This window comes from Bactrocera latifrons, unplaced genomic scaffold, assembly GCF_001853355.1.
Source record: "Bactrocera latifrons isolate USDA-ARS-PBARC rearing strain unplaced genomic scaffold, ASM185335v1 scaffold_138, whole genome shotgun sequence".
Taxonomy (NCBI): Eukaryota; Metazoa; Arthropoda; class Insecta; order Diptera; family Tephritidae; genus Bactrocera; species Bactrocera latifrons.
In genome coordinates, this window is record NW_017534830.1 from 497,103 (window position 1) to 520,439 (window position 23,337).

General features: G+C 35.2%; 2 protein-coding genes across 2 annotated transcripts; one reads left to right on the forward strand and one right to left on the reverse strand.

The window, feature by feature from the left end:
* Positions 1–515: 515 nt before the first annotated feature.
* On the forward strand, positions 516–16,928 carry LOC108965273 (neurogenic differentiation factor 1). Its single transcript, XM_018927554.1, has 3 exons — positions 516–669; positions 4,102–4,382; positions 16,351–16,928. Exons 1-3 carry the CDS (start codon positions 594–596, stop codon positions 16,732–16,734), a joined length of 741 nt encoding a protein of 246 aa, XP_018783099.1. The 5' UTR covers positions 516–593; the 3' UTR covers positions 16,735–16,928.
* A 1,651-nt stretch (positions 16,929–18,579) lies between these two features.
* Positions 18,580–22,278, reverse strand: LOC108965274 (cytochrome b5). The gene is made up of 2 exons (XM_018927555.1): positions 22,002–22,278; positions 18,580–19,270 (listed from the first exon to the last, which is right to left on the reverse strand). Exons 1-2 carry the CDS (start codon positions 22,122–22,124, stop codon positions 18,995–18,997), a joined length of 399 nt encoding a protein of 132 aa, XP_018783100.1. The 5' UTR covers positions 22,125–22,278; the 3' UTR covers positions 18,580–18,994.
* Between the last annotated feature and the right edge of the window lie 1,059 nt (positions 22,279–23,337).

Sequence of the window (23,337 nt, forward strand, 5' to 3'; positions counted from 1 at the left end):
ATGTTTCCACTTAAATACTCAGTCGTATGCGTAGAGTCGTCTTCTATTTGTCTATTCCTTAGCTAGCTWCCTACCAATGAGATTGTCTTAAGATCTGTTAGTTAAAGAAGCGCTAGTATATATGTATATATATTGATCGTATGCTCCACCCACAATGCTCTAAAAATAGTCCTTTGGTCGATTCAWTGGCACTCGGGCGCGTAGATGAGCGTAAATACTAAGATGTTCTAAGATCTTATACCAGAAACGCATTGTATATGGTTCGTTACGGTCGGTTGACACGCATAAAGCATTATTCAACATCGTTTTTTTGCTGTTCTCGTGCTGTGATTATTGTAAAACTGTGATAGAATTTGAAAACCATTATACAAAAATGTGACATGAAATTACACTTACAGTGTAAGTGCGTTCAAGTGAAATTTAAAGAATATATATATATATATATTTATCTGTCTCTTATACACATCTAGATGTGTATAAGAGACAGGTGTAAGTGCGTTCAAGTGAAATTTAAAGAATATATATATATATATATTTATTACGAAAATAAAAGCATATAGATTAAAAACATAACCTCAAGGAAAATAATAATAATGCCAAGAAGAAAACGAGCTTCCAGCCCATTTGAAACATTCGATGACGATTTTGATGAGGACGCCAGCTCGCAAAGTAGGTGTTAAATGAATACCACGTTATAAAATATGGAGTGTGAAAGTGTTTAAAAACAACTTCTTATAAATGGACTCTGATTAAAGTATAGCTGAAAGAGCAGTCGAACTTACCTAAAGAGTAGTTGAAACTAAGAGGAATAGTATGGTTTTTCTAACGAGACGAAATATACCCTTATTATATTCCATAAATATGAGACAATTTTTGCTACAGAAAAGGGGTATAAACGCATATTAAAACTCCGAACGCCGATAATTAATTTTAATGTGTTTGTCTGATCATGTTTTCGTAMCACGAATAAATCGAGTGTGCGTTTTCTTGTCGCTATAGGTAACTGTCAGAGACCCTATTAGGTATATATTATATATAAATGAGCAACGTGACAAGCTAAGAGCCGTTTTGTTATTCTAACGAGTACATAATATCCGTTAGGATGGTAAGGATTAGAGAAGTTGTCATGGAGGTGTTGGTAGGCCCAGGAAACGTACTGTTTCGAGAGAGGAGTGTCAGATGTGTAAGGTTAGCAGGGCATGCAAAGAGGTGGTTAGTGACATGCAGGAACTCATGGTACGCTGGAAACATGTTTGAAATGTCAGGGTGGATTCTGGATAAATAGGAGTTTAACCTGCTACAGTATCCAGAAGGAAGCTGCGCAATTGTCACTCTCGATTCWCGCGGCAACTCGAGCTCTTCGTTTGCAATGGGTCGTGCTTTGACTCCAAGTACGCCATTCACTCAGGGGCTACGGCGAAGGTATTAATAGCTACACTGTAAATGGCGGCCAGTGCATGYCTGAAGTTTGTTGTGTCCGAAGTTTGGCCGGCGTATTGGTTTATGTCGTCGAAGTAGTTGAGGAATAATCTCTTGATGCTCCTAGGAGACCTTTCCGCTCCCCAGCAGAAATTGCTTGGAGAGTAGTTTATTTTGCTCTTTAACAGGGAGCATACAGGCCTCACGGTGCAGGTGTTCGGTGGGAGACATCAAGCGGCATCCTGTTGTAGTCCGGATTGCTGTGTTCTGATATGATTGCAGCTTCCTCGTCTGCATTTCACTGCATCTAGGCGACCATATTGGTGGGGCGTAGTTAAGGGCCGGTCGGCCGTTTGCTTTGTAAGTTGCCAAAAACGTTTCTTTGTGTTTTCTCCAAGTGCTGCCGGCTAGCGACTTAAGCGTTTGGTTGCGGCTCTATACTTTGGCAATAGTCACGAGCGTGTGAGGAGTGAATGAGCACAAACTGTCGAATGTCACACCAATAATCTTAGGATTATTGACACTTGGAATTTCAAAGCAATTGACTGCAATATTAAGGTCAATTCTGTACTGCTTCGTCCAGTTAGTGAATATGGTCGTTGTAGATTTTATAGAGGAGAGTGTTAGGTTCCGTGCAATTAGGAAGCGAGAAAGGTCGGAGAGATAGTCGTTTACGTTGACCTTTGCCGCAATGTCACGTTAAAAGCCATCTGCCAGTTAAGTTGAAATTAACTTAACCAAGACTCTTTCTTTCGATAAAGAACCTTATTTTAACTATTTAACAAATCCATTTCTCTCCATGAAACTGCTCATTTYTCGGAACCTCCGATATCGGTCCACTATAACATAAAACATGTAGCTACCATACAAACTTAACGATCAAAAGCAAGTTCTTGCGTGGAAAATTTTTTCATTTGATGAGATATCTTCATCAAATTGGCATAGGTCCATTGTCCAAGGCAATACAGCMATCTCCGAAGAAATTGTTCAGTTCGGGCATTCAATTGAACTGATTCAAATCAAGTTCTTGTTTATACTATTTTTTATTTGTGAATGGTATTCTAGCTTCAATACAACCGAAATTAACGTTTTCTCTTCCAAAACACCAAAAATAGACGTAACTCGTCATCTCATCTGAAACTTGACAACATTGAAACTCAGAGACTAATGAAGATAGTCAAGAATATATTTTCCCTATATTCCCTAAAACTATCAAAATCAGCCAATACCAACGAACTCACCCACCGAATGTAATTGCGACAAAAAAGTACCCGGAAATTGTAAATAAAAACGCAACTTATTTAATTGTTCATTAATATTTATTTTTTTGTCTTCAAAGTACATCTTCTCCACCAGATGTAATACACTTATGCTAACAATTTTTCCAGTCCTCGAAACACTTTTCAGAAGCCCTTTGATTGTCTTCAACTCCCTCAGCGAATTTTGTTTAATCTCTTCGATCGACTGAAAACAGTTTCCACGGAGCGGCAATTTCATTTTGGGGTGCAAGAAAAAATCACACGGACACAAATCTGGTGAATACGACGGTTGATCGATGGTATTCATTGCGTTTAGGCTTTAAATTCGGTCACAATCGTGGCCCGATGCAATAGTGCTCTATCATCAAGTCCATGGATTATTCTTCCACAATTCTGGCCGTTTTTGACGGATGTTTACACGCAAACGTCTCAAGACGGTCAAAGAGAACTCCTTATTGACCGTCTGTCCCTCCGGAACAAATTTATGATGAACCAAACCACGAGTATCGAAAATAAAACAATGAGCAACACCTAGATTCTTGAGCGACTTTAATATTAATTTTTTGTTTTCCTCTGTTCCGATKATTGTTGATTTGTTTGCATGTCAAACTTAGGAATCATTGTCTCACCGGCAGTTATTAATGCTTTCCATGAATGTGGAACCGGAATTCGCACGTTCAAACATGTGAAATTTACGGTACTATTTTTGAGAAAGTCACCTTTATTGGGACGATTCTAGTAAAAACGCGTTTCATACCCAAAATATCCACATTTCATTCGAACGGATTTGAGAGTGGTGTCGAGCTCTCTTGTTTCCTCTCTAACACTTGCTTTTCAAGAACTATGTAATTTCACTTTTTTAATATTTTCATCATATGAAAAGGTCGAAGGTCGTCCAGAACGAGACCTGTCTTCAACGATCTCTTGACATCTTTGAAGGATTTTTACCACTTGTAGGTATCTGATTTTGATAAAACTGAGCATTTTTCAACATTCGCAATGATCCCGCACACGAGATGTGCTTAGAAATGCAAAATTCTTTGACCGATATTTTTATCCTTTGTAAAAATCGCAACTTGAAATATTATATTAAATATTTACCCAGGGAATTGAATTAAAACCCTGGTCTTTTTTTGTGATAATATAAATTATCCACACTGTAAACAGTTAACCGGCCTTCTGAATTCTCACTAAAATCAATTTAAATTTCTACATTTTGGCAGCATGTAGTCAAACAGTAGTAAATTCTGGTACTCTACCCTCAGAAAATGTTAATGAGAGTATGGGTGTTTAAGGTAAAACATGTCTTATATCATGTTTTTTTTAAATTGGTCTATATCCGTATTTCATGTCAGTCAATTTTTCATGATATTGTACACTGACGACAGCTTAACTTCCTAATTTAACTTACTTAAACTCCCAGGTTCCAAAAATGGTAATCCACCAATACAACGTAACGCTGCCAATGCAAGAGAGCGTGCACGCATGCGTGTTCTCTCCAGCGCTTTTGGGCGACTCAAAACAAAGCTACCAAACATTCCCCCGGACACGAAGTTATCCAAATTGGACACACTGCGCTTAGCGACGATGTATATTAAACAGTTAAAAGTGCTTGTAGAAGGTGGCACAGCGACGGCAGAGAGTCCAGAGGCCTTTCAAGAGTCGGCGGGAATTTTCAATATGCAGGGGGTGCCACAGAGCATGGTAAGTACATATGTTCATAACTATTAAATATGTATACTACTATATTCGTTTATTTTAAATATTTTTTTATATCAGTTATAAACTAAGAAAGATTTCCCATGCACTGAACGACTCACTTCGACAAAAAAAAAAAAAAAACAAGTTTAATCTTAAATTTCCGGTTGTTAATTAGCTTAACCTGTTGCAAATATTTGTGAATGATGCCCATGAGAGTTTTTTTCTACCAACCATTCGTTCTGTATAATCGGTACGTATCCAATCGTCGAACGAGTATCCCAAAAAAATACTAGAGAACTTGCGTCTTTGTTTTTTGTGAGGTCATAATGCCGACGACAATTATTTTTACAGTACATCCTCTAATGGCTAGTTTACGAGGCTGTACTCGAGGTGTGTTCAGAAAAAATGGTTTCGCGAGTGTGGAAAATCCCCTGGGGTACGAAGCAATTTTCAGCTGTATTCATTGCTTAAATTGTCTGTAGCAGATGCTAAGGTTGGATGCGTTTTTGGGAGCTTAACGATTTTCTTTTGTTAAAAGCTCACACTATTTCCAAAAAGGAAGAGCCCACTGTTTTATACTATTATACAAGATAGCTGAAAATCGGTGAAAGAGCTGAAAGCTTTCTCACAAATTGAGTTTGATATAATTGGAAGAAGCGCTGACATAAGTGCATAATAGTCACACGGAACTAAAACCAACGAATACGGTGGTGGCGGCACGGTAATGGTTGAAAATTTGGCGAAAAACTTATGAAGAATGTATGTATGCAACAGTGATTATGGTGATGCAAAAATCAAGAATTGTCGGCCCATAGTTCGACATATAACACTCAAATAGTATTCCTTGTTGACAGTTTGGCCGGTCGAGAGGAATTCGGAATGCAACACACCGCGATGGTGACTGTCAAGCATAACTTTATTTTTTGACTTGCCTATTTCGGCCTATTTATCGTCTGTTTCCGGGTCGTAAGCATAACTCCACGACTCATAGCCAGTAATAATTCGTTTCATCACATCCGGTAAGTCGGAAAATATTGTTTCACAGACGTTGATGTGACGCTGTTTCTCAAAGAAAATTGGAACCAATCGTGTTTTCACTTTTCTTAGAACCAAATAATCTTTCAAAATGGTTTTCACTGATCCTACCGATATTCCAATGATGTCAGTAAGGTATCTGAATATTAGTTGTTGATTCTCAACCACCAATTCCTTTATTTTATTAACTTGTTGATCATCAGTTGCTGTTGATGGCTGTACTGGACGTGGTTCATGGTAAAAGTGTTCTCGACCCTCTTTGAAGAATTTGTACCAATCAGGGACRTTTGCTCCAAAGAATTAACACCGAAGGCCTTTTCCAACATTCTGTTTCGGCACCAGAAATTTRATTCCGTARGYAAAATTTAACGAAACTTCTGTTTTGAATAATTTCACTTCACTTCAGAAGGACATGCCTACACTGAATGCAAATGATTATTTTGATGTGGGATTTGGCACAGACACACTTCGTCACTATCTCATACCAATCTAGGAAAAAAATATGTATTTCAACAAATGTGTTTTCACACGAAGTTTAAAATAAAAATTCTTACTATTTTTTGCCCATAGTATTTTTGGCACAATAAAAAGTTTGAATAAATTTTTTAATTTATTATATGAAAAACAAGTAAAGAAGGGCTAAGTTCGGGTGTCACCGAACATTTTATACTCTCGCATGATAAAGTGATAATCGAGATTTCTTTCATCAAGATATCTCAATTTTTACTCAAGTTACAGCTTGCACGGACGGATAGACAGACATACGGATTTTAACTTTACTCGTCACTCTGATCACTTTGGTATATGTAACCATATATCTGACGATATACCGTTATTAGCAACTTTATTGCGAGAGTATAAAAATGATGCCCCCTGAATTACATGAAAATATCTGAGAGATTTACCGATATTTTTGGTGAAAAATTAGGTTAGGTTAGGTTAGGCACTGAGTTCTTCGTGTTCGATATCAGGGACCTTGAAAAGTTATAGTCCGATCACGACAATTTTTCCGCAAGGGATACCTCAGCTCAAATACCGTATTTGTGTAAAGTTTTGTTCCGCTATCATCATTGGTTCCTAATGTATATATTATACAGAGAAGGCATCAGATGGAATTCAAAATAGCGTTATATTGGAAGAAGGAGTGATTGTGAACCGCTTTCACCCATATTTCATATATGTCATCAGGGTGTTAAGAAAATATTATATACCGAATTGTATTGAAATCGGTCGACTAGTTCCTGAGATATGGTTTTTGGTCCATAAGTGGGTGACGCCACGCCCATTTTCAATTTTAAAAACAGCCTAGGTGCAGCTTCCTTCTGCCATTTCTTCCGTAAAATTTAGGGTTTCTGACGTTTTTTGTTAGTCGGTTAACGCACTTTTAGTGATTTTCAACATAACTTTTGTATGGGAGGTGCGCGTGGTTATTATCCAATTTTGAACTGTGTATGGAAATGCCTGAAGGAAATGACTCTGTAGTTTGGTTGACATAGCTGTAGTAATTTCCGAGATATCTACAAAAACTTAGTAGGGGGCGGGGCCACGCCCACTTAAAAAAAAACTGCTTCCAAATATGTCCCTCCCTAATGCGATCCTTTTTTTTTTTTTTTAAATATTCTGCGAAAAAACATCAAGATAAGGAAAAAAATGACACATTCGAACGCCAAACCCTTTGAGGGTTTTACTATACTGACCTAGTACCATCACCCTGACTTGGATTTCTCACCCCCCAGACWATAATCCCAAAAATGTTCCACAGTAATRTTGACAATACTCGGAAAATCGAGAAACCCCATGTCATATACAATAAAACTGCAGGTTTTCATTACTGACTTATACTCCTTCCGAAATTATCTACCATATACATAAGTAAATAGTAAGTCAACAAAACAACAACAAGACACTTCGTCACTATCTTAAGTGAGTGAATATTACTCAATGCTTAATTTGTTATTGTTAACAATTATCTAAATATAATTATATAAAATGTTTTTGTTTTACTATTTAATTAGCAGTCCCTGGTTAATTGCGACTCAAAAAAACTCACACATATTTACGTGTAATCCGTAAAGAACGATTACCGCTTATTACATTGCATTGCGCTACTCAACACTTCTGCCACTGGTAATTTACAACAGTTGAGTTATCTCTCCTTAATTTGCCACATAATAAACATATGAGACGATAAGTATACGAGCCACAACACCCCCTCCAAAAACAAAATCAAATACAAATTATAACGCAAACTAACCTATTCTGTATGTACATTTGTATGTAAGTAGGTGTATTTTTAAGTGATGTCAGTGCAGTTGCTGCTCCAGAAGAACTCGTCGGCATTTAAGTACTTACTCCATATGGCCACAGGTGCATTTTGTCAATTGATGGCGCGAGCGTCGATGTCAAATTTGGCTGTCACATTAGCAGCCGAGAAGCGTCCGCATCTACACAATGGCACAAATGTACATAAGTACATGAGTGTATTATCTAAATAAATACATACAAACATACATGAAAGTGTGCACGACCATGCGAGTAGTTCTCAATTAAAATCATTATATTAAAATAGTTTTTATAAGTGTCTGGATGAAAGTCTAAAACCATTTGCTAAGTACAATCCTATAAAATAAATATACCTATGTATTTTTAAAGTAGAATACACCGGCTGGGCTGGGACTTTTAGACAGTTGGTCACCCTTACTGCAGACGGACGCAACATGCGCATTTAAGCACGGTTCGGCTTTGAACGTGCCCTCTGTGGGCACCCTAATTCGAAGATAGGCTTTAGATGTTATGCATATTAAAATACTTAACGCATTCATAAAGTGGTTTATTAGGTGTTTGTTCCAGTTTAATACCAACTTAGTAGTTTTCGTCTTCTAGATATATAATAAAAYTCGTAAAGCTCAAGCTTCTTCTGGACGCTTTATACATTTTTTCACTTACTATGCTGTACAAAATCCGCTCAGATGTTTAATATTGAAAGCCAATGTACAGTTGATTTTTGGAAAATGACTCTCTCAATAAATTATATATTTTTCCGAGTGGGAATCTAAACCCAGTCTCTCGAGCGGGAGCTATCCAAGTGGCTAGCTATTTGGTTCCGAACTCAAAAGCATATATGTATGTACATTGTGACAAAGAGTACTCGGAAATTATAAATAAAATATTTAATTATTCATCAATATTTATTATGTCGCCTTCAAAGTAATCCTCACCAGATGTAATACACTTAGGCAAACGATTTTTCCCGTYTYGGAAACAATTTTCAAAAATAYTTYTTAGTATGRCCTTCAGCTTCTTCAGCAAATTTTGTTTTACTTCTTCGATCAACTTGAAACGGATTCCACGGAGAGGCTATTTCARTTTGGGGGAAAATAAGTAATCATACGGAACCAAGTCTTGGCTTTAAATTCGGTCACAATCGTGGCTCGAGTACATTGTTATCGTGTAAAATCCATTAATTGTTATTCTACAATTCCGGCCGCTTTTGACGGATGTTCTCACGCAAACACTTCTATGCGGCCAAATAGGACCCCTTATTGACCGTCAGTCCCTCCGAAAGAAATTCAGGATGCACCAAACCACGAATATCGAAAAAACAATGAACATCACCTTGATTTTTGAGCGGCTTTGACGTTTCTTTTTTTTTTTTTGTTTCTGCTCGGTTTTGCTCTCCATTCCGATGGTTGTTGACTTATTTGCATTGAATTTCATAAACCCATGTCTCATCGACAGTTATGATGTTCTCCATAAATTTGGGATCGGAATTCGCACGATCAAGCATGTCCAAAGAAACCTGTTTACGGAACTCTTTTTGAAATACAGCTTTTTCGGGACGAGTTGAGCAACAACGCGTTTCACACCCTAAACATCCACCAAATTCATTCAAAGGAATCGCGAGGGAAGCTGAGCTCTTTTGCCATCTTTCTAACATTTGCATGACGATTTTCGAGCAGAGGAGAGAACGAGGCATGTCTTCAATGATCTCTCGACTGTACCACTCGTAGGCTTGTGTTTCTGATAAAACTGAATCCCCGTATCCTTTTCCAACATTCGCAATGATTCCTCACACGAAATTTGGTTAGAAATACAAAATTTGAGACAAATTCTTTGTTCGATATTTGTATCTATTGTAAAAATCGTAGTGCCCTACAGAGGTGTACTGACTTAAGCAGCTGTCAACAAACCAGTTGACAGATCGTGCTCATATTTGGCATAGAAAGAAAAGTAGTTTTGTTTTTAACTATCATTTACCAGGGGAATTTAATTAGAATTTTTAGGTGCTTTTTGTTCCAACTTATGTTGAATAAAAAAAAACGGATTTTGCCTAACATTTTTCTTTAAACGATACGAATTTTTCGACCGTCAATTGAAAGCAAGCGATTAGGGCACTTTAACGAGAGTGAGAGGAGGAGWAGTAGCAAATKAATATATGTATGWATGTACATATTAACAATGACCATAACCAAATGTTAATCCAATGATTGATACAAATATACGAGTTTATACACATATGTATGTAAACACAAATTGTACAAAAGAATTTTGAAATAACTTTTTGTTAATCACAAAAAAATTAAATAATACGTGACACACATACTAAATATAATCCAATGTCAAGTAATAAATATTATGTATATAGTGCATATATACACATACATTCTTATGTATGTAAATACATACAGTTTGTACATTAATATGTACTAAGTGTGTAAACCCGCAAATGCAAAAAGAATTTTGAAAAGTCAACACGCAATTCTACAATCAAATTTCCTGTAATTCGATATTTTTCACTTTCAACTATGAATATGACAGATCTTCTATCTGTCTATGCAATTTTGGTGCGAGTGCACATATGTATGTATGTATGTATGTAAATACATTAGGTGCATGCATACATTTTCACATATCTTCTTATATATGTATGTAGCTATTCTTTATATGTAGTTTAAAGAAAACACTTCAGAAAAACTAGTGACAGTGATATTTTTAAAAACGTCTCTTCAAAATGACTGACAGATCAGTGCAAACTGTCACCATTTCAAGCACGGGAAATTGTGCGATCGTTATTGATTTACAGTTAAGGTAAAAATGGTTCATGGAAAAATTAAGAGTCACCGGATAGTCGAAATTTATGCTATGCTAGTATTTTGCATGTATGAAAATTGGGTTTTGATGCTTTRCTGAAAAACAACTCCTATAACGAAATCGGACGACGTTTATCAGTTTCTTTATACACCCAGAAACAATATCAGAGACTCTACAAAGTATAAACATAAATACTGACCGTGACGAGCATAATTGAAATAGYCATGTCGATCTGTCTCTCTGTATGTACGCGAACTGGTCTCTCAGTGTTTTAATTTATCGATTTGAAATTTTGCACATATCCACTTCCTACGAAGAAGATGAACATTTGTCTGAATCACCGATATCAGACAATTATAGAATATAGTCCTTATATGCCAAACTGTTCTATTTGACAAGTTGTCTCACCAAATTTTACGTTGATTATTGTCCGAGGTTACGCTGTAATCGCAATCATTAAAATGTTAAAAAATCAAAAAGATAGTGGARAGTCTCAACAATCAACATACATACATATTTTGGTTAATGTTTTGGGTATGAAGCGGGACATTGCTAAGCTCGCACTAAAATACCTGAATCTTTTGCAATAAAGATGTCGAGTAGATGCGATCTTACTGATGAGAACTTATGAATATGACTTTCCAACAATTAATCGGTTAATTTCATTGACTAGATTAACCGAAAACCAAAAATGTATGAACCCACCGAAGACCATCTCAGTCGAGGGTTATACAAGGCCTATGAAAAATTTGATAAGGCCTGGAATGATTGTATTGGTTGAGGTGTCTATTTTAAAGTTGATAATAAAGTTATGTGTTTAAATATAGTAGGTGAAGAGTAATTTATATCAGCCCGGGTCAAATCAGATGGTATGTATATACAGTTGCTATAAGAAATACCCTTATAAAGGGTAACAAGCTGAATAACACCGTACTCTCCATTTAAGGTCCKCAGAAATGAATCTATTATGTGTTCTATCTTTCTCTCTCTATGAACAGCACCCTAGTTAATGTTTTCACCTCGCGTGTGTTTTCCCAATCACAACCCCTGAAATGACGGTCAATGTTTGGTATAAACATCTTAAATTATGAGACTCCGRAACATATGGTTTTGAGCAACTTTTTAATAGTTTGTGATGAATCGCAAACCACTAAATGTTGCGTTAACCACGAGCGACACGCACTTAAGGTTGTTTGTGCATTGTTTACTTCTATTGGTATAGCCCYTTAAAGTTTCAGTTTCAGTTAAGGGTAACAATAAAAATGTGAAAAATTTATGTTTTTTTGTGATTCCAACTTTATCCGTCATTGAAACCTAAAATACTCTACTAACAAGTTGAATTTTATGTAAAATGTTGGCTTTTTTTGGCTAGATCAGATAACACAAACATACTGACACTTAAAACGCAATAACTTCACTTCGAATCAATGAAATGTTAAGAAATTCTCACTGGATAATCGATAGAGATAGCAGATTTTAACGCACCAGTCGACATAAGATGACGCCAAAAAGTTCAGTTTACTTTGGAATGCATCTTGTATTTGATATCTGAAATTAAAGTTCGTGATCTCGGCAACATTTGGTCTCAACAAGACGGCGCCACTTCCAACACAACGCATCAATCAATAGATTTATTGAGAAAATACTTCGGTGAGCAGATAATTTCATGTTTTGGGCTGGTCGATTGGCCACCAAGATCGTGTGATATCACACCGTTAGACTTTTTGCTGTGGGACTATATAAAGTCTAAAATCTATGCGAACAATCTCGCTTCGATTCAGGCCTTGGAGCAAAACATCACCCGAGTCATTCGCCAGTTACCAGTCGAAATCCTCGAACGAGTCATCAAAAATTGTACTCAACGGTTGGACCATCTGAGACGTAGTTGAAAGATATAATCATCAAAAAATTAATGTCAAAGAATGTTCTTTGGAATGATAATAYACATTCTCCATTAAATTTGAAGGTTCTGTTTGTGAAAAAGTAGGGAACYTCGAAATGGATTACTCTTTAGAACAATCCAGAGCTCTAGCATTGGTGCATTTTGCTTTTCATAGCAATTTTATCTTTCATAACAGAATTGATATTTCAGTATCGTTTAAAATCAAAAAGTAAACAACATTTCTATTCCCGATCTCAATATCGTACCCATCACTGTATGGGYATAGATCTACATAACTAAGCATGGGAAACGTCAAATTTGTCTTGTTTACATATTTCTATGTAGACTCGAATAAATCAACATTCACCGTCTGTTCTCAGCGATCATGGCACACACCAAACTGCCAAATGCCGCGACTTTTTCTTTGCTCCACTTTATGTTAGTTGTTGTTTTGATAGGGAGGGCGCATGATTGGTCGCTCGGTGAGTTCGGTTTTGCTGATAGCGGATTGTTTAGCTTTCTTTTGTCTTTGCTCGCTTTTACCCTAATGTTTGCGTAGTCAACAACCATTTGGCTGCACATTTCTTTCGAGACTGCAATCACATGTGTGAGTGTGTGTTCATGCATTTGCATAGGTATGTAAATTTGTATATAGTATAATAAACATATGCATGTAATAAGCGCCCTTTTGTAGCCCATCCTTTATTTTAATAGGCTTCATGATTGTTTTGTTATTGTTATGTTTAAGTGATTGTTAACGCAATCACATTTGTGTAAATAAAAAAACCTCGGAATAYCATTGAGCAACACCCCGCAAACAGCTGTTCACTGTTCACACTTCACACATTTCGCATTTTGCGGTGATCCACATTCATTAAACGTGTAAGCAATATCCGCAGTTACGATTTATTTGCATGCCTGATGTATGACCTCACACTTTAACAAACGAGTTGGCGCCTTTCATCAAATTAATATTTCAATCAGTTATGATAAACAAGTAAGAAGCATTTATAACGTGTAGCGGAATATTTATACTCTCGAAATTTGCAAGAAGATATTGCCTCGCCTTTCATCAAATTAATATTTCAATCAGTTATGATAAACAAGTAAGAAGCATTTATAACGTGTAACGGAATATTTATACTCTCGAAATTGGCAAGGATCAAAGGCGAGACAATATCTTCTTGCAAAACCGTAACTTTGGTTCCATCGATGTAAGAATACCCTTCACAAAGAAAAAAGTTTTCATACAAAATCTTTTTTTTTTTTTTGTTTGAGTGATAAGAGTGCTACAAAATTGAATAAAACAAAAACAGTTTGGGATATAAATGAAATTAATTACTCCTATGAAATTACATTCGATGCCGTTATGTATGGAACTCGACTGACATAGGAAAGRTGGCCAATTTACTGCGCCATTTCGTGAAATAACCACAYATTGTCCCAGTTCATATCATCCAATTCGGGCCAAAAATATTCGGTTATCATTGAGCGGTAAAGATTCCTATTCACAGTARCGTGCCGGTCTTGATCATCGCAAGAAGAAGTACGGCCCATAAATCGCACAAAACCGTAATTTTTTCGAAATGCAATGATGGCTCATGAAATATGTACTWGTGGATTGCTGGCTGGCCAATAACACGTACATATGTATTTACATATTTTGCTTATTTACGAAGCCACTCAGCCAGAAATGAGCCTGGTCACTGAAGATGATTTTTCGATGTTGTTGCTCTGACCAGTTCACGAGCATACGACATTCTGGTGGTCAAGCGGCTTCAGTAGTTCCGACTATTTGATCTTCATACGCTAGCGACAGCAATATTCTCGACACTAAGGGAACATTTTATATTGTGCCTGTGAAATCAAATTTTTCCACTAGACACTCAATTGTTGATCTGACAGGACGATTATGACGACCATAAATTGGACGTAGCGCTCGTAAAGCTGAAGCCACTTACTCCGAATTTCGGTAGTAAATTTTAATAATTTCGCTCCTTGTTGTTAGATCGTAAATCCTTCCACGATAAAATGGCAAACCTTACTGAAGAGAAATGTCAAAGAAGCGGGCAAAAATATGGCGTCGGTCTACTTTTATAACGTTCCTATTGAAAAATTCGTTATATAATATATTATATATTCATGCTATAGCCTACAATACCGTAAACAATAATCTATACAAAATTTCGTTAAAATACATACATACATACGTATGTAGTATGTAAGTAGTTAAATCAAACAGTTTTCTATAGAAGCTCCGAATGTTCAGTTTATGTGACAGCTATATGCTATAGGGGTTCGATATCGGCGGTTTCGATAAATGAACTCATTTTTTCAGATCGATATTTCAAAAACTTAGTGACCGCTTCTTGTATATACCGACGGACAGCAGTCACTCAGTCTAAATTGACTCAACTCGTCGTATATCCAAATTTATTCGTTCACTTAATTTTACTAATCAAATATTAACCAAAAATGTAACACTTTTATATTAGCTATATGGGGAGCACAGGAAATATTTACCAGATTTCACATCAATTTTTGGCATCCATTCATACTGTTTACAGAAAAGGATACTCTTAAATTCAAATTAGATAACTCAYATATTKACCRATATGTRAAATAAGGTATATAGGATCAACCGGAATTTCGAAAATCTTTGATTTATSATGTATATGTGGACTATGGAAACCCGGTGTTATACGATTGGAACAAGTAGGCGTGGTTGTTGTCCATTTTCATATGATAGTGTTWGCAATGTACCGAGTTTCGTTGAAATGAACAGACTTTCCTCARGAAGATTTTTTTCACGATTCTTTTAAAGCCCTTAAACACCATATTGGTTGGTAAATTTAAATTTAGAGAAATGCATTTGTTGTAACGATCCTCTATAATGTGCAGGTCCGAGGCATTCAAAATAGGTTCTTGTTTCTTCACTTTTCACTACCGACTTCTTCCAGGGTCATTTTTTAAGTATCTTCCTTTTTTTTTTGAGTATAGGAAATTGGATATAGTTTTCATACTCTTAAATTAAGCAAAACTAAAAATATTGCTAGTTAACCAAACACTCTTAATACATTTAAGAAAACCTTGCAGAAACTATTCGGGTAGTCCTCTATTCAGAAATATTTTGAAATAGACTTGTCACAATTATGCTGTCAAAACTTTAACAAAGTCTGCCRGAAAGTATGCTCAGATATTTGGAAATTCGACAGGGTCGCTTCTAATTCGCAATATTAATTGAAAGAATCCTAATCTTTCTTTAATTCCRAAGAATTGAGCTTTAAATAAGCMGTTTACCAGTTTATAATTTTAAAGGATTATACATTTCGAGATTCCCTACTCTTTCACAAACAGAACCTTCAAATTTAATAGGGAAAGTATATTATCATTCCAAAGAACATTCTTTGACATWTATTTTTTGATGWTTATATCTTTYAAATGYTGGCCGCKKCTACGTCTCAGATGGTCCAACCGTTGAGTACAATTTTCGATGACTCGTTCGAGCATTTCGACTGGTAACAGGCGAATGACAGGCGTTATGTTTGGAGCAAAACTTTATGCGGGATTGTCTACATAGACTTTAGACTTTACATATTCCCACAAGAAAAAATCTAACGGTGTGATATCACACGATCTTGGCGGCCAATCGACCGGCCCAAAACGCGAATGATCTGCTTACCGCAGTATTTTCTCAGTAAATCCATTGATTGATGCGATATGTGGAAAGTTGAAACCAAATAGTCAAATAGACCGGCATCAGTTTTGAAGGAATCTTAACAGATGATTCCACCGGCTTCTTTACATATCCACTGAGTCAGAAATGGGYCTCATCGTCGGACAAAGCTTATCAACTTGACAAAATTCTTCAGTATTATTATTATTATTTATTTACGAGACTTTGAAATTTTTGTTAATAAAACCAAACAAGAATTAAACTAGCTTTGTATGTCTTTCTTACAGACTTGGCCCTTCGGCTTCCATCACATGCAAAATAATAGCAACAGCAGCGTTCGGCTGCAACCACTCCAATATTCGCCTACCGAATGGAGTAATTCGCGCAACTCATTTTCCAAATATGGACGCATGAGCACCACGAGTAACGGCAATTGCAGCAAYAACAGCGCGAGCTATCAGCAAGCAACAGCCAATATGCTGGACTCACACCACTGGTACACCGCGGACGAACCCATGGTGGAGGACATCAATGTAAACAACAACAACAATAATTGTGTCTTTTTCGAACAGCAACCGGAACATCATGTAAAACATAATCATGACATAACACAAATGCATCATCAACTTTATCACACGAACCACTCAAATGCGCAAAGTTCAATACGTTAACCGCATACACATACACATACACATACATTTACAATTTTAGTGGTATAGATACCTAAGATTTTACGCACAGATTTATGATTTGCAAATAAAATTAATTATTTAAATATACATATATAAGGAAATAAGTATTAACACAAGCGTGTACGTAGAGCTCATAGCTTATTATATAATAAAGATGAATTTTATGGCCGTATTATAAATAATTTCGAACGTTGTCACTTAATCATTGCTGCTGTTGAGACTTTAATGATTTTGTTGTAGCGCCCAACCACAAATTTGTTTGTTCGTATTTTAGAAAAACAAACAGAAACAAAACAAAAAAACATTGTGAATAAAATAGGAAGGAAAAAGAAAACTAAGGGCAGACAAAATCTTTATCTTGATTTGATCGGCCATTTCATGGTTTGTCCGGAAAGCAATATTACTGATTTTCTTCCGCTGCGACTGTACTTCGAAGCGTCCGCGCACCGACTGGATTCGGTAGAGGSCGTTCCCAGCTAACGGACGGCTGGTTAGTTGTCTCCGATCACCTGGAGAGTCAGGACAAACATTTTCGCGCACCGTGTTTCTGTGAGAGGTGCAACCTGAAAATGTAGCGTTTGTTAGASGTACGCGATAAAATTCTGTGTGAAGTTCGGGAAATCTGCGACAGAGACGTTTGACATGGTCAAGCAGGCTTACCGAGATGTTGCTTTAGCAATAAGTGATGTATTTCGGTATTAYCAGGCCTTTTTGGAGGGCCTGGAAGAGATCGGTGATGAAGACCGGAAGAATGAGCAAAGCCAAAGTGAAAACGACGCTTGTTTTCTTTTTTGACATCAAAGGCAGCACCCACCATGAATTTGATTCTCCTGGACAAACCGTCAACGCCAAGTTTTACGGTGAGAGTCCTCAAGAGACTCAAACAAAAGGTCAATCGGATCCGACAAGACATCGCAGCCGATTGGAAGTTGCACAACGACAATGCCTCGGCTCACACCGCCTTTCTTGTGAACAGCTACCTAACCAACGACGAAAGGCAATTATTTTGAGACGACAGAGGGGATCCAAGCGCATGCACCTCATGGCTATTCCGTAGAATGCATATCCAACGTGCAACGAGTCCCCCCACCTAGCCACCTCTTAGCATCCCCTGCTAACCCCACTCATCTGACACCCCTCTCCCTATGGTCCAACCCCATAGAAACAGCCCGTTTCCTGGACCTACCGTTGGATGACATCGATGACATCGATGACAACTTATCTAATTATTTCCATACTAACGGCGTCTAGGTACCCGTTACAACCACATAATCGTCCGATATCATCGGTTTCTACAAATGGGTAGTTTATTGAGTAGAAAAAAAATCACAGATCGATAATCCAAAAAGGTCMGGAAATAAATATATAAAAAAAAAATTATTTAAGAAAATTAAATTAAATTAACAGTATAAAAAAAATTATTTAAGAAAATATATATATTTCAAACAAAATAATATAAAAATACAATTTTATAAAAAGCGGGGAGAAAGCCCGGACTGTACGAGATAAGATATTTTTCGATGGAGACTGATTTCAGGTTGGCAGACAACAGAAGAGAGTGTGCTCTGGGAAATTTTCAATATTTCTACGGTAAAATGTACATTTTTAACAGACAAAAATTAGAAACGAATATTCTCAAATAAACACAATTAAACATATCGTAATTATACAACTTTTGATATAAAACGAAAAACAAGTACAAACCTCGCATCTTCGCCTAAAATTATGCTAAAATCTTTGAAGAACAACGGAATAATATCAGAAGCGTAGCGGAGAAAACAATTAATTGAAAATATTTTATAAAAATAAAATACAAAACAGATATACCCAAGTACTTATACRTATTTATTTGTATAATTTCCTCATCAATAGAATATAAACATACTATTTATAATAAATTTTTACATTTTTCTCTTTAAAAAATTACATATGGTAAAATTTATCTATTAAGCAAGCAGCAACCATTATACACTTTTCATTTGTATGCAAAATATTTTGAAATTGTCATTGCTGGTTTGGTACGGTTTTGTGCATCTCTAGGCATAAATGCAGACACTTTCTTTTACTAATTAATGAAAGGGAATGGTTTCTTAAATCAACTTTACAACGCAACGACGAAGGAAATTAATCGTAGTAATGTCGTGTTGTTTGCACGCCTTTTTTTTTTTTTTTTTTTTTTTTTTTTTTTTTTTTTTTTTTTTTTTTTTTTTATTTTTTTGTTTCCTCGGTTTTGCAGAATTTACACTTTAAAGAAATATCTGTATAAAATTGTAGCCACCAAACCAAGTACCAATGGCACTAGCCATGAACGCATTGATGAGTCTTCTGATTTCTGATCCGCGTTCCATGTGGGTTCGCTCTTCTGAGGCACATTCGTACGTTCGGATTCGACTAGTTCGCCGATTTTGTATTTTTTCATCATTTCGCGCGCATCAGAGCTGTGGCCGACATCTTCGAAATTCTCTGTAGCTTCTTTGCCGCCTTGTTCGATCAGCACTTCTTCTCCACCGGGATGCTAGAATTTAAATTTAACATTAAAGCAAGTGAAATACAAAGAAAAAATGTATAAATAAATAAATACAATACAATTGAGTATTGTCTGTATTGAAGTAGCAATTTGAAGAATAGTTCACCTTTAAGACAGAAATATTTTATTCAACAATGCGCACAGTACATAATCTAAAACGCGCCGAAGTAGCGTGGCAAAACTTCATCGCATGTATGTTAATTACATATGTATATGAATTTGAATAGAATTTGCTCTTAAAAATATGCAAACATTTTTTCATTATAGGGGTATTCTCTTGCTCTTGTATGGTGCAAGAATTGCAGTTTTTTCCACCTAATGCAACGGCACGGCAACTAACACGCGCAGAAAAATATTTGCAAGGGCTATAAAATACCCATGTTCATTTTCGTGCAATGGCACGTAAAAAATAATTGCAACCCTGTGCAGTCATTTTACCTAAATACATATTTTGACATTGTTGAGAAAAGTAAATTTTTAATAGATTTTATAATTTATATTTAAATTATAAAGAACGACGAAAAGTTTTAAAGAACAGTTTTTTTTTTGTTAAGAATGAATGCAGAAGGTGCTCCAATTAACAATAGCCATGCACAATAGTCATTTACAATAAATTGACCGAATCACCCATTCATATATCACTAGATTCTGCAATGGGTGCTCTCGATCCCTTGTATATTTCGGTATAGGATTTTTGCAATCGGCAATCTTACAAGAGCAAGAGAATTCCCCTTATGTATTTATACATTTACTCATGGTTGGATATATATAGATGTACTCCTATTGAACTTGAGATGAAAAGTTATTAGGCCGATATATATGTAAATACTTCAATTTTGTATGTGTTTTTGTTTGTTGCTGAATTTTTTTTGCTTATTTCTTCCGCTGAACTTTGTCTAGAGATTAGCATTTTATTTTGTCGCCAAGTCTAAACGCTTTGTAAAATATGTATGTATATGTGCACATGCATATAACATGGAGACAATTTTACATATTTGCACTTCTAGCGGATGTGGCAAATAAGAAATAAAATATCTATGGAAATTTCAAAAACCAGGTGTTGCAATTATTAGTTGAAAATTTACGTAAGAAATACTAATATATGTACATCATAATGTACTTAAAAAGTACGTGTCCATGTCAATACTACATAAATAAAATTTCTAACTACCAATTATCATGTCATTTCTTAACCCATTTGAATTAAAGCGTGAATGCAAATCTATCCTTATCTTATCAATACTTCATTAAAAACCACAATAGCACAATAGAACGAGTGCAAAACAAATATAATAAAATTATTAGGTATAGTTTTCAAATATATAGTGTACTACTTTAAACATCAGCTGTTTTATTTACCGCATACTACATGCATATGTGTATAAGAGCCGGCGATGACTCGAATAATTTAGACCCATCTCAATATGCATAAACATATATAACACTTGTGTTTTTTGAATTGATAAGATCATATAATGCATATGTGTATAAGAGCCGGCGATGATATGAAGAATTTCGACCGATTCCGATAAGCTTAAACTGAAGTATATAACACTTGTATATACTTTGTGCTGATAAGATACATAAGCAGCTACCTTAATATAAATTTTAAATATAGTTCAGCAGCAAAATACTCAGTAATGCAAAAAAAGCACACATATTAAAAAATATTAAGACGTAGGCGAAGAGAGAGAGAGTTTTTGACATACTGATCCAAAATATAACGTGTATAATAGCAACAAATATGTATTTAGGCAGGTCAAACGAATGTGATGCGAAATGCAAATGCGATTGTGCAAAACCTTCAAAACGATATTTGTAGCTTTAAATTTGTATGTTTATTTTATACAAAATAGTGCAAAAATGGCATGCTAGTAAATGAAAATGAACTGACAGCCGTTTATCAATTAATTTGTACAGAAATGTATGACGTGAAAATTGTAAATGAAATAACTTTGGTGTCGCGAATACTAAGTTAATTCAATATTTGCAATTTAAATTGAGAAATTGCGTCAGTTCGAAGTATAGACATTATTTCTATAAACTTAACTAAAATGTTGTTAGAAACTTTGTACCGAAGAGCTGAAAAAAGTACAAATATTAATCTAGAATACTTATCGAGACTACAGTATTATGACAATGATACAGCAATGATAACAATTTAACCGACTAGCTGACTAATGTGATGTGATTATTAGCACGCATACACATCGGTATTCTTCACATTAAAATTGACATTTCAATTTAAGAAAGCTAGCCGTAGATGTAAGGGATGTAGAGAACAACTTTGAAAATAAGTTACTAATAGTATTCCCTGTAAATGCATGCATGTATAATTAATCCATTATAATAAAAAAATTATATATAATATAAAATACGCGCTTAAAACTAAATACATCAAATGATAAGTTTTTGCTTTACTATAATTATTTATATGTAGATCCACAAGTTAGTAAATATGTGCTCATGAATTTAAAGATTGGAAGCGTAAACACGCAACATGTTAACAAACACATACACATTTATTTATATAAAATTTACTAGTTTTGTTTTGTACACCACTATCATAAAATATTCATTTCAAGTTCAATAAAGAGCGGAGATCGGCAATTAAGGCGCAATATGCCACACTGTGCATCTTGTTGAAATTTTTATGCACATTGACCTGAACTCTACGTCTATTTTTTTCTACTTCGGTAAATTATTCGTACCTACTTACCTCATTTAAAAATTCAGTCACATCGTACACGTTATTATGGATTATCATCCAAGTGTTTTTGTTTGAATTGTGTTTTGAGATTTCCTCGCGTGAGTAAAGTTTAACCTCTCCTTCGGCAGCCATTATATTATTCCTATATTTTTTAGTATTTTTTATTTGCGTTTAATTGTATAAAACTACAACAAGCACCGTATATAAGTGATGAACTTTTGAACGATTCAAGAATTGGAAATGAAATAATAGTAATCGCACTACCACACCGAATAGCTAGATGTTGGTTCGAAAGTCGAAATGACGTCGCCGAAATTTATTAGTGCACTTCGAAATTCGAATACCACGTTTACACATGGTTGCATTCTCGGCACAGGGTGCACATACGATTTTTTTCTTTTTCATAAAGTTTGTGCAAACTATTAAGTATATCACAACAATTATTAAATGTTTAAATAAAAAATATTTATAAAGATAATAATTTTGACTATGTACAAAGTACATAATATACGTTCGATAATATATATATCGATAATAAACAAATATATCCAGATTAAGATATAGAATTTATTGATAATAATATTTTTAGTAACCTGTAATTTGTTAAATAAAATATAGTTAGTTTATGACTATTAATTTTTATTAAAAACTAGATGATTTTAGAAAAAAATATTAATTTTTGCCAAAAATTTAATGAAACAAATATTTTGAAACTAAAATAGAAAACTTTCTGTTCAACTTTTGCTTTTAAGTTTCAGGACCAAGAAGAAGATATAGGGTCTGARTTCTATAGAACGAGTTAGCTAAGTGATGAATTTTCCTCAATTTCCTTTTATTATCATATAAACCTGGTTCAACTAGGCATATACGACCACAATGTTATGAGCTTCATCGCCGAAATAATAACTAGAATATACTGAGTTGAATCAGGCTTAGAGTCTTCATTTTTTTCCTACTTTTCTTACGTATATAGTATATAGGAATTATACCAGCAAAGGCCCTCGGTGTATAATAAACATGTGAAATTTAATAAAAAATATAAAATTCATGTAAATGTAGCAGCAAGATACCTTGATACACTTTATTGCATAGTTCTGTAGGATCAGGAAGAAAAGATAAAGTAGACATCAAGTACAGAAGGTATTAAAGGATTAATGACGCAGACTTTGGCAAGTCAGCAGCAACAGGTGAATCTATTTGTGAAGGATTTTAGTTGATTAACAATTTAAAAAATAACGTTCGGAAGTTAATGTAAATCGGACAAAGTGCTCTACTAACAAAGCTAAAAAGAAGTCGTTCGAAATTATTTGGATCCTCAGACTCCGGCATTACAAAGTGTTTAAGG

Bases quoted from the DNA above. Each gene is read 5' to 3' on its own strand.
- LOC108965274 (XM_018927555.1), bottom strand. From the start codon at position 22,124: ATGGCTGCCGAAGGAGAGGTTAAACTTTACTCACGCGAGGAAATCTCA. The intron at 19,271-22,001 runs GTAAGTAGGTAC...TTTAAATTCTAG, and splicing joins TGACTGAATTTTTAAATGAG to CATCCCGGTGGAGAAGAAGT.